The 19687-nt window shown below is 38.0% G+C and overlaps 2 protein-coding genes across 2 annotated transcripts; both read right to left on the reverse strand.

Moving 5' to 3' along the window:
* Nucleotides 1–6447: 6447 nt before the first annotated feature.
* On the reverse strand, nt 6448–6963 carry LOC127799834 (uncharacterized). The gene has a single exon (XM_052334051.1). The coding sequence runs from the start codon at nt 6961–6963 to the stop codon at nt 6448–6450; it is 516 nt and encodes a 171-aa protein (XP_052190011.1).
* A 2966-nt stretch (nt 6964–9929) lies between these two features.
* On the reverse strand, nt 9930–19665 carry LOC127799274 (uncharacterized). Its single transcript, XM_052333177.1, has 10 exons — nt 19509–19665; nt 19227–19391; nt 17852–17986; nt 16638–17768; nt 15968–16123; nt 13094–15862; nt 12791–12955; nt 12462–12707; nt 10667–11347; nt 9930–10586 (listed from the first exon to the last, which is right to left on the reverse strand). Exons 1-10 carry the CDS (start codon nt 19563–19565, stop codon nt 10122–10124), a joined length of 5970 nt encoding a protein of 1989 aa, XP_052189137.1. The 5' UTR covers nt 19566–19665; the 3' UTR covers nt 9930–10121.
* Between the last annotated feature and the right edge of the window lie 22 nt (nt 19666–19687).

The following is a 19687-nucleotide window of genomic DNA, read 5'->3' on the forward strand; positions in this document are numbered from 1 at the left end:
CGTCACTCAAAGCTCACTAGAAGTATCGCTGGGAGCTCGTTTAAAGCTTGCTTGGCCCTGTGATCTGAGCTTGGGTTTTAGCGATATGTAAGCTTGCTCCAACAAGCTTGGCTTGGGGCCTATTGGGCTTCAGGCGATTGGGCCAGCTTACTGGGCTTTAGGCGATTGGGCCGGCCTATTTGGTCGAGTCCAGCCCATAAGGTGTAGTACGAGAAATATGTATGCCATAACAAAATTTCAGAATTCAAGCTAACTGAAAGGGAAAAACTAGGAGCTAACTGACTAGGGAGAGATTTGTTATCTAATGCCCAATAAAGATCATCCTTCTCCTCAGCACTGCCAATCATCTTTCCCGTAGACCAATCCTGAAAAACACAATATGAAGGGAAGAAAGTTAAAATGCAATCCAGATCCTTTGTGAGTTTACTCACAGATAGCAAGCTACACTTCAAATTTGGCACATATAAGACATAATCAAGTGATAAACCAACCACATACACACTTCCTTTTCCCTTAACCGAGGACACTATTCCATCTACCATTAGAATTGTTAGTTTCTTATCCTTCAATTGAATGTTTTTAAACATGTTTATAGATCCGATCATATGATTAGATTCTCCAGTATCTACAACCCAATAACTATCACTCATCCTTCTTAGTAGTTAAAGAAAACACTGAATTACCTCTTTGAGCTATAGGCATTAAAGGGTTGGTTGTTGATCCATCTGATTCCTTTGAAACATGTGTTCCATTCAGTAATTTTTGTAAGAACTCCACCTGATCAATTGTTGTTGCATAAGTTGGTCTTTCTTTCTCCTTCTTGTTCCTCAGTTACCAGTTTGGAGGCTTCCCATGAAGCTTCCAATAAGTTTGTTTTGTATGATAGGTCTTGTTGCAGTGTTTGCACCACTGTTTAGCCCTAGAAGTTTCTTCTTTCTTAGAGGTAGCAAGGGCATAACCTGCCTCCTACTTTCCTTAGATCTGACCTCCGCAAATACTTCTCTGAGAGATGACAGTGGCTTGATACCTAAGAGTCGTCCCCTGATTTGATCCAAATCTGAATTAAGCCCTTGATGGAAATCAAATACTCATTCCTTCTTGCTGGAAATATGCTAAAATTAAGGAAGATTTGTCCTTGATCCTAGAATATTCTAGGATTTAAGTTTTATGTAAATAAATAAGTCAAGGATGTAGTTTAGGATGCTGTCAATATTTAGATTATTTCCTTCCTTTTTTGTTTATAATCCTCTCCTTAAAAGAGGATGTTGTTCTTACTCTTTTTAATCAATTAAGACAAATTGTCTTTGATTATTTCTAAGATGGTATCAGAGCTGGACTAAATCCTAGCCATCCATTCTGTGTGAGGCTCTTCTCGCGACTGCCTACCCTTTCTCTATTGGCCTCTCGATTGGTCGCTGACGCCCAGATTTGGCAATTCCCAGTCGTCGCCAAGCTTGGATCTACTGGTCGCGGCCACCCAAGATCGACCCAAGGTCATCTTCTCTGTTGCTTCCTCCATAGTCAACCGCCAGGTCTCTTTCTACCTCCTGCGAGTGCAAGCTTCCGTTGGGCAAGTGCAAGCTCTCCATTCCGAACGATGACACCCACTCCGATTAGGTCTGCTGTGTTCGCTTCAGCCACTGCCGATTGCTCGCAACCTCTCTACCTTAACCGCCTTCTACTTGCTGGCATCTTACATCGACAACAACCAATTTTGCAGCCATCTCCTAGATCTTGGTAACCCTGCTTACTTCATTTCCTCCTTGTTTTTTCCCTCTCCCAACATGATAAGTTATGTTGGAAGTCACTTCCGAAACATCCTTAAATCCTACCGCTACCATCCAAACAAAACATCCAGCAACCCAGTCTATCCAAATCACCACCATTCGTTTAAATGGTGATAATTTTCTTCGTTGGTCTCAATTTGTTCGGATGTATATCGGCGGGCAAGGAAAAATTAGCTACATTACTGGAGACAAGAAGGAACCTGCAGTGGATGACCCAGCACACTCTATTTGGGATGCTGAAAACTCTATGGTCATGACATGGCTGGTCAATTCCATGGATGAAGATATCAGTTCCAATTATATGTGTTATCCTACTACAAAAGAGTTGTGGGATAATGTAAATCAGATGTACTCTGACCTAGGTAACCAATCTCAGGTTTTTGAGTTAACTTTGAAGCTGGGAGAGATTCGGCAAGGAGACGATTCTGTTACTAAATACTTCCATTCATTGAAGAGACTGTGGCAAGATCTTGACCTCTTCAACACTTATGAGTGGAAATCTACTGAAGATTGCAACCACCATAAGAAAATGGTTGAAGATGGTCGTATTTACAAGTTTCTTGTTGGCCTTAATATTGAGTTTGATGAGGTGCGAGGGAGGATTATTGGACGATCTCCCCTACCTCCTATTGGTGAAGTATTTGCTAAGGTTAGAAGAGAAGAAAGCCGAAGGAAGTGTCATGCTAGGCAAAAAAGATACTGGTGAGTCAATTGAAAATTCTGCCTTGTTTACTAATACAACTGCCTACAAGGCTACACAGTACCAGCATAGGAGCAATGAGCAGCCTTGGGTCTGGTGTGACCATTGCAACAAGCCGCGCCATACTCGTGAGACTTGCTGGAAAATTCATGGCAAACCTACCAACTGGAAGAGTAACAAGCAAGGAGACAAGAGCAGTAACCGTAGGGTCCCTACTGCGAATGAGGTTGACACAGGTCCCTTCAACAAAGAGCAGATTGATTAACTCTTGAAGCTATTACAATCCAGTTCCTCATTTGGTATTCCTAGTGTTTCCTTGGCACACATAGGCAGAAAACCTAAAGCTCTTTCTTGTTTACATTCCTCTCCATGGGTTATTGATTTCGGAGCCTCCGATCATATGACTAGTTCTCTTTATTTATTTAAGACCTATTTTCCTAGCTCTGGAAATGAAAAAATCAGAATTGCCGATGGTAGTTTTTTATCTATTGCAGGAAAAGGTCTTATTAAACTAACCGAAAAAATTAATCTCCATTATGTTTTTCATGTTCCTAACTTGGCCTGCACTCTTTTGTCTATTAGTAAACTTTGCAAAAACTTTAACTGTCGTATTACGTTCTATGAATCCTATTGTGAATTTCAGGACCAGAACTTGGGGACGATGATTGGGGCATGCTAGGATGATTGAAGGTCTTTACTACTTTGATGAAATGTCTTCTGGTAATAAAAAAGGTCAGGGCTTTATTAGTACTAGTTCAATTCCTCTTCAAGGCACAATTATGTTATGGCATCTTAGACTAGGACACCCTAGTTTTGCCTATATTAAACGTTTATTTCCTGAATTATTTAAAGGAATGGATTATTCTTCTTTTCAATGTGAAAGTTGCATCTTGGCAAAAAATCATCGTTCTACATATTTACCAAAACCCTACCAAGCATCCAAACCTTTTTATATAATTCATAGTGATGTTTGGAGCCCATCTAAAATTTCTACTCTATCTGGAAAAAAAATGGAATGTTACCTTTTTAGATGATCATACCCGTTTGTGTTAGGTTTATTTGATGCACAAAAAATCTGAAGTGGAATATTTATTCAAAAACTTTTACACTATGATTGAAAACCAATTTCAAACCAAAATTGGCATTTTACACTTTGACAATGGCACTGAGTATTTCAATGAGAACTTGGGGGATTTTTTGAAAACCAAAGGTATTCACCACCAAACTACTTATCGGTATACTCCTCAACAAAATGGCATTGTTGAACGTAAAAATCAACATTTACTCGAAGTAGCACGTGCCATCATGTTTTCTGTGCATGTTCCAAAATATTTATGGGGCGAAGCTGTTTTAACGACGTCCTATTTGATAAATAGAATGCCTACTAAAGTATTAAAGTACCAAACACCCCTTGAGTGCCTAAAAGACATTTTCCCAACACTAGATTACATTCAGACCTTCCCATCAAAGTTTTTGGATGTACTGTGTATGTTCATATACCTACTCAATTTCGCTCAAAACTTGATCCTCGAGCTGTCAAATGTGTTTTCTTGGGTTATACCTCTCATAAAAAAGGCTATAAGTGTTATGATCCTCTCACAAAAAAGATTCACGTGAGTATGGATGTCTCATTTGTTGAAAACAAACACTATTTGACCAAAAATTCCCTTCAGGGGGAGAAACATGAAGCTGAAGACAATTTTTGGGATGTTTCTGTCCCCCTTCCAAATGCAATCTGTCCTACTCAAGAACCACATGTTTCTGATAATGGTCACCTAGGAGATTCTGGTTCTTTGATGCCAAGTAAAGAGGTTTCTCGGGTAGGGGGAGAATTACTACAAACTAATCATCGTGATCTAAATTCTGAGCTTCAAATTTATACCAGGAAGAGATTTCATCAAAAGAACAAAGACTTTAATGTCAATTCTGCACAAAACCAGTCTGAAAACCCGATAAATGGCACTGTAGGTTCAAGAACTCCCACTTCAACTTCTAGTCCACCTCCCTCTACTTTACCTAATAGTTCCAAAATTGATTCTTCAACTATTTCAATCATTTACCTACTATTTCTGATCTTGATATTCCTATAGCAATTAGGAAAGGTGTCAGAAGTTGCACTAAATATCCTATTGCTAAATACCTCTCCTACCATAGATTATCTAAGAATCATAAGGCTTTCACATCTAGGATTTCACACTTGTTTGTGCCAAGGATTATACAGGATGATCCAAATTGGAAATTAGCAGTTATAGAGGAGATGAATGCTCTAAGGAGAAGTGGTACTTGGGAGATAGTCAACTTGCCCAGAGAAAAAAAAAAAATAGTAGAGTGTAAATGAGTGTTTACAATAAAATGTAAGGCTGACGGGAGTGTTGACAGGTACAAAGCCAGACTGGTAGCTAAAGGCTTCACCCAGACTTATGGGATTGATTATCAGGAGACATTTGCTCCTGTGGTAAAAATAAACTCTATTAGAGTCCTATTGTCTCTTGCAGTAAATTCAGATTGGCCTCTACACCAACTTGATGTCAAAAATGCATTTCTTAATGGTGATCTTGAAGAGAAGGTCTTTATGAGTTTACCTCCTGGATTCAAAAATAAACTTGGGAGTGACAAAGTATGTAGACTGAAGAAATCCTTATATGGTCTCAAACAGTCCCCAAGAGCATGGTTCGAACGCTTTGGAAAGACAGTTACCAGTTATGGCTTCCTTTAAAGTTAGGCATATCACACTATATTTTATAAACACTCAAAGGATGGTAAAGTTGCAATTTTGATTGTTTATGTTGATGACATTATTTTAACTGGTAATAATGAGACAGAGTTAGCAGTTCTCAAGCAGAAACTTGTAAAGGAGTTCCAAATCAAGGACTTGGGATCCTAAAATACTTCCTTGGAATGGAGTTTGCAAGATCCAAAGAAGGCATCTTTGTCAATTAGAGAAAATATGTTCTTAACCTTCTTAGAGAAACATGATTACTTAGCTGCAGGGTGTCAGAAACTCCCATTGAGCCTAATGTGAAACTATATGCTACTAAAGCTGAAGAAGTAAAAGACAGAGAACAATATCAGAGACTTGTGAGCAGATTAATCTACTTGTCTCATACGCGACCCAGCATTGCTTTTGCAATAAGTGTGGTGAGTCAATTTATGCACTCACTAGGGCTAGAGCATTTTGAAGCGGTCTACAGAATCCTAAGATATCTAAAAGGGACTCTTGAAGGAGGCTTACTATTCAAGAAACATAGCCACCTACAAGTTGAGATCTACATTGATGCAGATTGGGTAGGAAGTGTTAATGATAAGAGATCTACTTCAGGCTACTGTTCTTTTGTTGGGGGAAACCTAGTCACCTGGCGAAGCAAAAAACAAAATGTGGTGACTAGAAATAGTGCAGAAGCAGAATTCAGAACTGTTGCTCATGAAATCTGTGAGGGGATGTGGATCAAAAGGATACTTGAAGAGCTAAAATTTCCTCAATCAAAACCTATAAAAGTCTATTGTGACAACAAGGCTGCCATCTCTATTGCTCATAATCCGGTGTTGCATGATCGTACGAAACATATAGAAGTGGACAAACATTTCATCAAGGAGAAGCTTGATGCTGGAATAATATGCATGTCATATCTTCCAACAACTGAACAAATTGTTGATGTTCTAACTAAGGGTCTTCACAAGAAGCAATTTGATAAACTTATTGGCAAGCTAGTTATGGAAGACATCTACAAGCCAGCTTGGGGGGGAGTGCTGGAAATATGCTAAAATTAAGGAAGATTTGTCCTTGATCCTAGAATATTCTAGGATTTAAGTTTTATGTAAATAAATAAGTCAAGGATGTAGTTTAGGATGCTGTCAATATTTAGATTATTTCCTTCCTTTTTTGTTTATAATCCTCTCCTTAAAAGAGGATGTTGTTCTTGCTCATTTTAATCAATTAAGACAAATTGTCTTTGATTATTTCTAAGACTTCTCAAACATCCTGTTATACTTCTGGCTGTCACTTGAGCATTCCCATTTTGGATCATAAAACAAATCCATCTCTTGCAATAGTTCTACTAGGTTGTTGTAGTATTCAGTGACACTAAGACCACTTTGTTTTGTAGTCCTAATGACTACTTTGATCTCAAAACACTGGGCTGTGTTTTTGAGATCAGAGTATAGTTCTTGGACTGCATCCCATACCTCCTTTGCAGTCTTATAGAACAGATAGGTTCGGCCTATCTTAGGTTCCATTGAGTTGATCAACCAAGCCATGGGAATAGAATTCTCTACCTCCCATAGTTGGTATTCTACGGACTCTTCTAGAGGAGTTGGGACAATCCCAGTGAGACAGTTGAATTTCCCTTTGCCTTTGATTACCAAAGTCACAGACTGAAACCATTCCCTAAAGTTTATGCCGTTCAACTTGTGTTGTGTGATTTGCAAGGTTTGGCTATCCATGGTGAGAGTATTGGCAGGAGTCATGGCAGCTTGCATCGGTGGTTGAGAAACTGAACTTCAAGAGGATTCCTCAATCGTAGGGGTTGGGATTGTTGGATTAGCATCAGCCATATTGATCGGAATACTAGCTCTAATAACCAGGGTCTGATACCATGAACACAGTTGGTCCCTAAGCAGGGAACCTAGAAAGTTTGGTCGAGTGTTGAGATGAAGAATATTCGATACATTGGTTCAAAACTAGAACTCTACTTATACAAGTTTCTATATTATCTCGTCCTACTATTTAGGAGATTACACAATAGAAAGATAACTCCTATCTAATCCTATTTTTATGCTAATTTTAGGGACTTATCTTCACTACATTTAATCGGATCATACTCCATTCACTGCATGTCTCCTTTTCAGCTACCGATTCTTCTAATGAACTCCTTAATAGCTTAGGACTCTCCAACAGTTGCTGATATGCTCCAATTGATGTTGCATATTACAAGTTATTTCCAAACTGTAGGCAACCTCTGATCATTGTCGCGAGTTGGTTGCTACCGCCTTCAAGATTGGCCATCTGATTGGATAATTTTACTGCTCTGATACCACTTGACGCAACGTGTAGCGCGTGTATAGAGAACTAACACACGAATGATACTCTCAAAGCAACAAGTTTCAAGTACTGAATCTTGGTCTTGTTGAGTAAGAGAAGAAAACCGAATAGGTTGTTGGAAAATTGAGATCGAAAAAACTGTTTACAACCTTAAAATCTAAGTACTTTAGTGTTTGGTGACCCCATGGTAGTATTGTAAATAAAAACTAATTAGAATCCTAATAGAAATAAAATCCTAAAATATGAAGTAGAATAAAATCTTAAAAGAATATGAAAAATATGAAGTCAACCCCTTATTTGGGTCAGTTCTTGAACGGGCCCTCCATCTTGTCTCAAACAGTGACCACATCACTATGCAATTGATTTGTGACAATCAGACTGCAATAGATATTGTTTCTAATCCTGTTTTTCATGAGAGAACCAAGCACATTGAAATTAATTGTTACTTTGTTAGAGAAAAAGTGTTATTTGGGGATGTAGTTATAACATATGTGAGTTCCATCAATGAGTTGGCTAATTTACTCACCAAGTCACTTAGAGGTCCTTGTGTGAATTACATTTGTACTAAACTGGGCATGCTCAATATATATGCTCCAACTTGAAAGAGAGTGTTAAATAAGATAAGTAAGGGGTATTAGTATAATTAACTTAAAATACCTATTGTGTATATATATATATATATATATTCTCTTGTATTATACATTTGGCATTATACACATTATTTTATTCACGAGAATCATTAGCCATAGTGATGGGCGAGAGGGAAGGAGATGAATCAAAATGAGAAAATAATGATTTATAACAAAAAATATGCTTTGAAGCGGCGAAATCAAGAATCTAAGGACTAAGTGGAGATGAATAAGGCATATATGAGGATTACTAGTAAATGACTGAGCAAAAGGAACAGATGCCTGGGTAACAGAAGCTATAGGAGAAGAGTCTTGCTTAGCCACTAAGGATATTCTACTAACTCAAGAAAGATCATATATGTAGCAGTCAACTTGTGAATATGAGAAGAAATATTTGGTACCAGTGAATGTGCTTTTGCACCTTAGGAGGCCAACCATGGAGTGCATAACAAGTATTCTTATAGTGACTAGGGCACAATAAGGTCACTTATCACCCCCTAGCCACGCTCAACACCCCTACCACGACAACCTCCATATCCAATATTAGAAGAAGATCCATGAGTCTAAGAAGCAAGTATGGAATGTTGTCCACCTAAAACATTAGACTAGCTGTAACAGATTGAATATGATCCAAGTACGTAGCCACATCTTAATCTCCCTTTTGAAGATAGAATAAATTACTAATGATATTGTTTAAGCATACAATATCACTAGTAAAGCTGGGACCAAATGTCAAAGCAATTCTCGTAGTCACGAAATAATGGGATTAACTCAACATCTATCAACTGCTACAATAATGTAACCAACAATGCATCCACACAATCCCAAACAATTCTATTAGACTCAGCAACGCTAGAAAGCTTCATAATCAGATGGTTATTGACACCATGTCTTTGAAACCACATGCAAACAGAGGCTAACTATGATAAATAGTTGTCGTCGTTCAATTTTTTAGTGGTATTGGTAGGAATGCAAGAAAATGATGGCACAATCACAAGAATGTTCATAGGTGAAGGTGATCTCACCACTCTAGTATTTGATGCAACAAGATTGGACATTGTCATATCTCACAAACTGAAGTAGCAACAATAACCAATCAAAAACAAACCCGAACCATATTTGGAGGAAACCACAATTGACTGAGGTAACTCTGAAGGTCACAGATGGAGAAGACGGGACAAAATGAAGGTCATAGGTTACAAATCTAGAAATAATAGATTTATGTTTACTAGGTTGCCAGATAATAGAGAACAAAGGGTTGTCGAACAAGTCACCTTCGGAGATCCAGTCACTATTTGCAGATAGGCATTGTTGTCGCAGTCTTGCTAGATGGGTGTCCCAGAGCTAGTTGTGATTGACAATGGCAGAGAGAAGCACTAGAGACGTGGAGGGAGATGCACTAGAGATGCAATGGGGTTGAAGGGAGATGGGCTACTAACGGTGGATGGCAACGTCACCATTGCAAGATGTAACAGAGACACAACCGGTTGGAGAGAGATGGAGGACCAGTGGAGGCGGCAACAGATTAAGAATTAGGGTTAGGGTTTTTGTGGCTCTGATACCATGTTTTGAAGAAGAGACAAAAAATCTTATATTTGATCCATGTGTTAGGTACATATACAACTCTACAATGTAAAACTTAGGAAAGCTAGTAACTATGTACAAGGCTAAGCATGTATAACACTATAAAGCTAAACATATACAAGATACAATTCTTGCCATAATCCAATTGCAATCTGCTGCAGAAAAAAAAAAATTTATTGCAAGCAGAAAACTGAGTAACTAACTTTGCATTATTGATTTATTAAAGTTGGATAAATACACAGCATCTGACAAAACCCAAGTACTAGTAGCCTATGCACAAAAAGAGAAATCAGAGAACAGTCCCTTTGTACATTAACTATTCTAACTAAAACAAACTTTCATGCAGCTTTAACCAATGGGAACCAACCTTTTTTGAGGGAATCCTACTTTTGTGATGGTGGCTTCTGGTGAGAAGGCTTGCCAGTTATGGCTTTCTTCACCTTTGCAAGTGAATGCTTGACCTTAGAACCAACACCTGAAAGTATATTGTGAGATTTCTTGTGTGCAATCTTGACATCTGTATCTCTTGTGGCTTCTACCATGACTGGGGCATCAGAATCCAAGCCTGATCTTTTGCATTCACCTCCTTCCTCTTCTTCGTCCTTCTCTTCATCTGTTTTTGCTTGTTCAACTCTAACCATCTCTGATTTCTCAGTTTGCAGTTCTTCCTTGTTACCAATCAATTCTCTTTCATCTGCTTCCATGTCTGAGTCCTTCATATGAGACAACACATTTGGCCGCCCATCTTGACGCTGTGTTTCTTCATCTCCAGTTGCAGTTGTTACACTATGAGTCTTGGTTTCATCTAATGTCCTCTTGTTTCCCTTCATTGAGAGCTCTACTGGATCCTGCAGAAAAATGAATTAGTAAATTCTCTCTTTGCAAACCCATGTATCAAATTTATTTCTTAGCGTCTAGCAATGCTTACCTCATCATTTCTGTGGCCCTCAAATTGAATGCTGCTCATTCCTTTAAGTATGCTTCCAGCTTCTGCTCTCCTACCGTAGAGAACATTGTGTTCTTTTTCATCTAAAGGTTTCTTACTCTCTTTTTCTGCCAATATTTCCTCTAAAGTTACTGGGCAAGATGAAATGCTTGGTATGTTTGTCCAAACCTCTTGTTCTTCCAAATTCAAGACTTCTGCAACAACACATCCTTCAGGTGCTGGTTCCAGAGATGTAAGATTTATCTTCTCATTGTCTGTATGGCTCACTACATTAATGGTGTAATCACTAGACATTTCTTTGTCCTCTTCATCTCTTGCAATGATTCCATGAGATGGCCTTTTAACAGAAGGTCTAGAAACTTCCTCAAAATTTTTTCCTACTTTTTCATGGGGTGCTTCTTTAGTTGCTGTATCTGCAACCGTTACATTTATGGCATGGGCATTAGAAGTATCTTTGTTGCCTTTTCCAGAAGGTTCAGAGACTTCCTCAAAATTTTTGCCTGTATTTTGCTCTGGTGCTTCTTCAGTTACTTCATCTCTAACTGGTGGAACAGCTAGCTCTGCACTTTGTTGTTGTTCATTCTTGCTGCTCGCCATTGTCTTGACACTGTCAGCTGCTCTATTTTCCTCAAAGCTGATCAACATTTCCTTGGATCTATTAAACTATACAAAAAAATATATATGATTTATTATAAGAAAACTTAATATGGACATTGAAGAATATAACCTGTAACATAGAAGCAGAATTTTACATGCCGATTAAATTAGTCAAAGAATAAAAGGAAGGAAATTGGTATAATCCACCAATATCTGTATTCAACAATCAGAGTTATTGATAATACCAAATCTCCTTCTCTCCGATGTCCATCTCTTTTCCGGGATGGGGATGGGGGCGAGAATGGGGAGGTGATGAGATGGGAATTCTATTCTTGATGAGACAATCATGAAATGGGGTGCTTAACTGTAAGCTTCTATTTCCAGGGTATTTTGGCTGCCCTAACATTGATGTCTTATTCATGAAAACCCATTGGGAAAAGTAGAAATGAGGTGCTGCTGAACTGTAAAATTTTATGTCCTGGGTATTTTGGCTGCCCTATCCTGATGTCTTACGCCTGAATATCCACTGGGAAAAATAGAAATTTGGTGGTTCTGAACTGCAAGCTTCTATGTCCTGGGTGTTTTATGTCCACTTATAAATGTTGTGGTGCTAAAGATATCTTGAAAATAAGTTCTTAGAAACTTAGGCATGTTCGCTTAAAATATATTATCTTCTGTTTCTATGTATTTGGCTGGCAACTGTGGTTCTGTTTTGCTTTTAACCATTCACGGACATGGATAACCCCTTTATGCTCTTATCATGTGCTAATTTTACAGACTATGAGAAGAGAGGCCTTATATCTATTTTGAATTTCAATCTCTTATGAAGCTTCCTATTAATTTTGTCACTTTGATATATAAGGTTATTAATCTTTGGCAGGTTATAGAACTTAATTGTTCCCTCAGCTATCAGTTATGGAAGTATTATATCTATTGCTATTTCTGTTAAATACTTCACTATGTTTTAAGTCCTACATACCCTACCCTGATTAGAAGAGCCCCCCGGGGGGGACCTGCTATAAAGTTTTCTGTAGCATGTCCAGTTTTTGAACCAATGTTAAGAGTAGAAGTGTTTTTTCTTTCTCATTTTTATAGGGGTGTTCTATTTCTCTAGTAACTGAAACTTTTTCTTCTGTGGAAAATTTCACTAGGGAAGGGAAGGCAGGCAATATTATCTGACCTCTTCAATAGGAGCTGTTGTCTCTTTTTCTGTGTCCTTAAAGTTTGTTTCATCACCTTGATCTTCAAGGTCTAATATGATACATACTTTCTGGGCAACTTTTCCATCCTTTGCTTCTTCCTGATGGCTGACTATAGCTGTCCCTTCCCCAACATGCAGAGGATATGGGTCCAAAGTTCTATCTTGAGCTGTGATGATTTCTTTCAACTTTTTGTCTGCGCCAGCTTCTACAAATTCCTCATACACCTGTATAACAAGTAAGGCTTCATTTATAAAGAGACAGGATGTGGAAAGGATGACTTAGTTTAAGTGAATTATTATTTCCTAACCAGATCATGTTGAACCTCATTCCTTGAGGCCTCAAGTGTTGTATTAGCTTTATCTCCTCGATAATCTTCTGCCCTTTGTTCAACTTCTTGTGTGCTCTCTGTGACCCTTTCTTCATGAGGAGACACCAAATAAGAGTTTACAGTAACTTGCTTTTCCTGGAAGATCTGTTTTGTAAAGTTTTTGGTTACTTGTATTCAAATAGAGAAAAAAAAAAAAAAGAGAGAGAGAGAGAGAGTATGAGAGGGTGAAACTCAATAAGAAATTGCTGAAAATTCAAGATTTCACTCTCATTTTCCTATCACCTTTTCCTTCAAAATATCTTTCTTTATGGCTTCTTCTGCTTTGGTTGTTCTGTCACTATGATTTTTTCCATCCCTCGTGCTTTTCCCTGTTACGCTATCTGTCCCTATTGATATGGGGAATACTTCTGGACTGTGACTCTCAGACATTGTTTCAAGAACCTCTCTGAATTTGTCAAACTTGAGATCCTCGCATTTTGCATCCAGCTCTCCTTTTAAAAGATCTCTGAGTGTTGAACAAGGAGTTAAATTGTTGGTGTCCTCATTTGAATTCCCTGAATCTGTGATGCCCTCATATGTTGAAGTATTTGGTGAACTCAAGTCAACAGCTGTTTTCTCATATTCTCTTGGAGAGTCAGCATAATTAATTCCAGGGATGTATTCTCGAGTCTCTAGTTTTGAAGCTTCTTCTAGAACCATGCTATCTTCCTCTGATACATTGTTTTGGCTGTCATGCAGTTTAACTTGCAAACTTGAAACTTCAAGCTCCCTTGGCCCTTCATCCTGCAAATGTGGTTTTTCTGTTGTACCTGTTGGTGAACCAGGTATGTTCTGAACCAACTGAGTTTTATCTATTTTTGTGGCCTCATCACTTATAACCTGAGATTGAGTTGTCTCACAGTTTAGTTCCTTGAATGAGGGAGACAATGATATCAGAGATTGCTCTTTTCTCTGAATTGCAATCTGATTAACGGTATCATCCCTAAAACTTTCTGCTTCATCTCCTTGATAATTCAGGTCATATATTGTTTCAGGAACTGCTTTGATGTGTACTTCCACTTTGTCTGAATGAGTCCTTCCCATGCTTGGGCTTTCTTGAACACCACGAATTTCAGAATCAGAAATTAGTTCAGAAATTTTGGCTTCTTCAACTTTGACTTGAGCAGCATCAGATTTTGCTATAATTGCACTCCTGTTTTCTTTATTCTTCTGTTCAATTGTTGAAAATGTATACAACATGCCTTCTGCATCTTCAAGCTTGGTCTTCTCAACTTGTGTTTCATCTTCCTCTGTGCTCTTATCTTCTATCTTCTTGATTGTGGTACTGGCTTCACAATCCTGTCTGTTGAAAGACAAGGCATAGGTCGACACCTGAAGTTGCTCTCCCAATGTACCAGGTGGGGCAGGATGATCAAGAATCTCACTTTCAGCAACTATGTCAGCACCTAGATTCCTGAGATCAGATACTTCTTCTGTAACAACTTTGATTTCTGCTTCTCTTTTGTCTGTATCAATAATTTCTGTACTTCGGCTTGTCTTAGTTTCATGAATCTCTTCAATAATCTGATCTTTGGACCCAGGTGCCACATCCAAAAGTTTGGTTTCAATGATATCAGCGTCATCTGCATCTGATTTTTCTATATTCTCATTGGTTGCCGGCTTACATTCAGTTACAGGAAGTTGAGAGACCACACTGGAGACTGCTACAAGCCTCAAGTTATCAACTTCTGTATCATCATACTCTGGGCTCACATTGGGCATCCTCTCAATTGTAGTTGTAGTCTCAATGCCCTGATTTATAGAAAGCAATGCAGAGGATGGAACCTGATGTTGCTCTTCGTTCTTCTCTGCTTGGGGAACTGGAACAAGGGAAGTCTCGTCATCCCTAGATTCCTCTTCATCTTGGTTTATGAGTTCGGCTAATGGTTTTCGAATTTCTCCAATTTGCTTTTCAATTGCATTTATGTTAGTCTCTTCCATATCCAGGCTTGTACCTGTCTCGGGAATCTCTTTGACACCCTGATCATTAGACTCAGATACTGCATCAGGAGTCTTGGTTTCTTCAACTTCAACCTCATTTGCTTCCAAATTCTCTGCAGTTATGTTTTCATTTTCTGCTTTCTCATGTTCATATGTTGGAAGCTGACACGCCATCTTAGAGGTTTCTTCAAGCTTCATCCTGTTAACTTCTGCATCCTGCTCTACAGCATTGGCTGTTTTAATTGTCTCTCCATGCTTAGCATCTGGGCTAATATCAAGGGCCTTTATGGACTCCTGATTTATCCGAACTTCCTCGAAGCTCGTTACTTCTGTTGCCACTATTGGTGCAATAATCTCGTGACTGCTATCTCCTTCAACACCTTGATTTATGGGTTCAGATGATGATGCTTCAGGAATTTCTGTGATTTGTTTTTCAGTTTGATTAGTATCTCTCTCTCCCACAGTCAGGCTCATATCTCTTCCATGAATCTCGTTGACACTGTGATCTCTAGACATTGATACTGTCTCAGGAAGTTTGGTTTCTTTGACTTCAATGTTACTTGTATCTGACTTCTCTAAATTCATACTTTCATGATCTATTCTCTCATATTCGTGACTGGGAAGTTGGGAGACCATGTTAGAGGCTTCTTCAACCTTCATACTATCAACTTCTGCATCTTGTTGGCTCGTATCAGCTGTTTTGGATGTCTGTAGACTCTTACTTTCTGAAATACTATCAAGGACCTTTGCAAGCATATCATTTAGCTGAACTTCAGCTAAGCCTGTTGCCTCTGTTATCATTCCTGGTGCAATAGCAATCTCATTATCACCATTATCTGCTTCTTCTATGCTCTCTTCCTTAATCTTTTCTTCTGACACTTCAGATGCTAAGCTTGACATATCTGCAGGCTTCTTGATTACTTCCTTAATTTCTTTGTCCTGTGTTTTTGAAATAGCAGATTCTTCTGATTCCTGTTGGAGATCTTCTGGAAACTTTGATTCCACCATTTCTATGTGATTTGAAGCTGTTACTCCAATACTCTGAATGGGTGCTAAATCCTGGCCTGTCACCTATTTTACAGGTATCATTCCGAATTAATTATCACAAAAAGTAGAGAATAAGGAACTAGTTGGAGATGTATGAAATAATTTGCTTCCTATAAATGTTGAGCTGACCTCATTAACTGCTTCTTCTGTTATAGGTATCATATGGAGTTCCTTGGTGCAACTGTTGTCTTTAATTATCACTTCTTTGATGATTTCACCTTCAGCAGCTCTTTCATTGTCTCTGGTCATCTGTTTAAAGTTTTCACCATCAACTTTTTCAATATTCTGCTCCACAGTATAGATATTCTTTAATGGAAGCATAATATGGTCTAATGTTTTTAAAAAAAGACAAAGCATTAAGGTGGGAGTTTAGATCTTCATGAATATAGAGACAGAAGTTCTGGACCAGAGTCATTGGCACAAGCGTGGTGTATGATTAATGTCTATTGTAATTAACATATCAACTATTTTACCTTCAAACCGTAGCACTCAATCTGCCTATATTGATAAAAATTTATATCCTATCTAAGGAATCTTGTTCAAATGCTATGTATGGTTGTGTTGACCCTCTGATCTAAAAGCTTAAGCTATTAGATGGAGGGTTAATTTTATCTTTTATGCTATTATTTTACTCTCAACAGGTTGTATGATGGAAATTTCATGGCCCATCATCAATGGATTAATATGTTTCTTCTCCAAATGACATGAAGGTTGGATAAAAGAAAAAACAAAAAAGTAAACCATCTGACTTAATTGCTTGGGGAAAATTCAAGGGAAAGAGGGAGTAATGTTGTTTTACCTGTTCTTTTCCAGAGCTGCTACTTTGTGTTTCAGATGATTCAATTCCATGACTATGACCTTCTATGTCAAATTTGACATCTACTTTCTCTATTTCAACCCTCTCCTTTGAGCTGCCTTCAGAACTTTTAGCAGAATCCTCCTGTTCCAGGATATCCTTTTTGATATCTATACATTCACCAGATGCTTCAACATCCTTGTAGCATTCATTGACTGCCATTTCAAATTTAGATTTGTTCTTTGTAAATCCTGTATCTAGTGATTTTTCATCCTCCGAACACTCCAACTTCCCAACTTCACTGTTACTGCCTACTTCACAAGTGTTCATCCCCATCAAAAGCTCCACATCTGATCCAGGTTTGCTTTCTTCACTGCTCAGTTCAAGAGATGAATTCAACTCTTGATCCTCATCCTGGAAATCTGCATTCTCTTTTTCAATATTTATAGACTCAACTATGGTGTCATTTTCTGGATTTGTTGACTGATCCTCTTCTGTTGTCTTTGCAGCCAAGGGATTTTCTGCTTTGACATACAAGGTTTTTTCTTTATCTGGAGCCTCAATTGCTACAGGTGTCACAAAGTTTTTTTCTTCCAGTGACAGTGTGGAAGATCCCTGAACATTTTGTTTTGATATGTCACCCAAATTAACAATGATGGTTTCTATTTGATCTTCAGATTTTGGTACTGTATTGCAACCTTCTGTGCCATGCTCTCTTGCTTCAGGGATATCCAGATCCTTATTCTTACCGTAGGCGGAGCTTTCAGCTGGTTTAGCTGTGAGATCTATTTCATTTGCCTTCAACTCACTTGGTTCAGTTGTTGATAGCTCTTCAGAAAACAATTTAGAACTGTCTATCTGTATTATATATTCTGCATCAGCTTCAGTTAAGCTTATCTTCTTTGCTGTCACCGGAACCTCTGAGCCTGCTTTCTGTAAAATTTTATCTTCAATCTCTTTATCAGATATCTCAGGCGCTGAGGGGAAGTTTTCAACATGTAAATTGATTTCTGTATCAGCTGTTTCTTCTTCTTCATTTAGCTCTGCCTTCTCCTCTGGGGCTTTGTCTCCTTTTTCCTCTGTAGAACATGTGACAAAATCCTGCTCTATGCACTTTATGTTTGAGTTCCAGACCTATTATACATTAGTTCTTGTTAGGGAAAGTTTCTTCCTGCATTTATATTTGTTTGGATGGTTCAATCAAAGTCTAAGCATACCTCTTTCTCTAATTTTATGGCACTTCTTTTGTCTTCATTCAAACTTTCCTCTGCAATAGAGGTGGAAGGAAGGTCTGCTGCGGCACTTCCCTCCATGGCTGTACTTACTTCACTAGTTTGGTTTCCCTCCTTGTCCTATATTGAATGTAACTATGAGTCTGGAAATTTGAATGAGGATAAAGGAATAAAAGAGGAAATTGTTTTAGTTTTCGAAATTTAATATTGCATTATGTCCACCGGATCTCTCTCAAATAAATTTGTTCCTTAAAAGGATTCAACAGACTGGTTTCTGACACTTTTCTTCCGGTTTTCCTCTGCAGTTTCCTGGCATTCAGGGTCTATCTCCAATTCATATTGACATCAACTTATGCTCCATTTTCAGGTTACAATTAATAGCGGGAAAGTAAATTAATTGATGATATGGGGTTAGGCATGTATCTGATGAAAGCTGGGTCTCAAGATCTGTATCTGGGGCTCTATAGTGGCATCCTTGGAAGGCTTGCCGCAAGGAAAGGTAACTATGAATAATTTTCTTCTTTAGTGTCAAGAAGATTTTCTCATTTGTATACACCTAACATCTAACAGGTAAACGCTTTGTTTAAAGATGTGCCTTTTCACTCCAAGGTCCATGAGGCTAATAATGCCTCGTATAAATATTTGCCATTTTGAGGATTATGCAGTCCCTGTTGCATGTTCCTCATGTCTAATGATCTTGTCAACCATCTTCTTCTTCTTCTTTTTTTGTCTTTTCATCCAACCATGTTATTTTAAGACAATTTTATGGAACTTTATATGTGATCCCAATACAGAATGTCAACCACATTTCTTTTTTCCTGCTTTTATGCTTTCTACATGTAGAGGAGTTGAATATGTCTTTAAGCTGGTCAATATTCACCACCAACACCCCCCTGCCCTCTCTACACGTACAAAACACAGATTCATTACTGAGTAGCATTGATGTGGCATTTAATGGAATTTTTATACCTTGTAATATTAAGTTTTAATTGCACCTACTATTCCTTTCTGTTATCCTTTGTTTCCAAGCTGTTGTAGGTTTTCAGATAATTGTTGTGTTGATTCAGGAATGAGGTTGAGATGAGTTAAAAGTATGAGGTGATTTTATTTTCTTGAAAATCAAATTTAATTTACAAGATCTCTAGATTTCTTGTTCTTGAAAAAGTGGAGTTTTGATGCTCTATGTTATATTTGCAGGAACATATATATGTGTAACGTGTTATAATTTAGTACCAAAGGAAATGTGGGTCCCAACAGAAAAGGAAGGGCAAAAAGATTATTTATATTAAGCCCAAAATTCTAAGAAAAGTTTTTAGAGAAATATGTTATAGCATAATTGCTTCAAATTTGGCAAACTAACCACTGTATGAGGCTCTTGTCCCTCCTTTTCCGTGTCATTCAAGCATTTATCTTCAGTTTCTTCTCTACCAGATTGTGTAAAGTTGTCTGCTGCTTTACCATCTTCCTCTTTGGTTTGTTTTCCAATGTTTGCTCGTCCCTCATCTGTCTGCAGTATCTCAAGGACCTGTATAAGAAATAGAGGTTTAGATGAACACGTCAGAATGAATAATTACATATAACAAAATGAGGTGCAAGTTACTACACATGATTACATAAACTGGTCTTTCGTAGTCTGTTATACCTCAGTTTTGTACATCTTTGTCATCATTGCAACTTCTTTATAGTTCCCAGATTCCATATCTTCTTCAGTGCACACTGCTAGAACTTGTTTTCCATTCCCTTCACCTTCACTGGTAGTTTCACGTTCTTTTCTATCTTCTGAGTACAAAAATGAATAAATTAAAGAGTATGGAAGAGAAC

This window comes from Diospyros lotus, chromosome 4, assembly GCF_014633365.1.
Source record: "Diospyros lotus cultivar Yz01 chromosome 4, ASM1463336v1, whole genome shotgun sequence".
Taxonomy (NCBI): Eukaryota; Viridiplantae; Streptophyta; class Magnoliopsida; order Ericales; family Ebenaceae; genus Diospyros; species Diospyros lotus.

Excerpts from the sequence above, each read along its gene's own strand:
- LOC127799834 (XM_052334051.1), bottom strand. The coding sequence starts at position 6,963 with ATGCAAGCTGCCATGACTCCTGCCAATACTCTCACCATGGATAGCCAA.
- LOC127799274 (XM_052333177.1), bottom strand. The coding sequence starts at position 19,565 with ATGGAATCTGGGAACTATAAAGAAGTTGCAATGATGACAAAGATGTAC. Across the intron at positions 17,987-19,226 it reads GACAAGAGCCTCATACAGTG|GACAAGGAGGGAAACCAAAC; the intron begins GTTAGTTTGCCA and ends CATTCAATATAG. Across the intron at positions 16,124-16,637 it reads GCAGCTCTGGAAAAGAACAG|AATATTGAAAAAGTTGATGG; the intron begins GTAAAACAACAT and ends ACTGTGGAGCAG.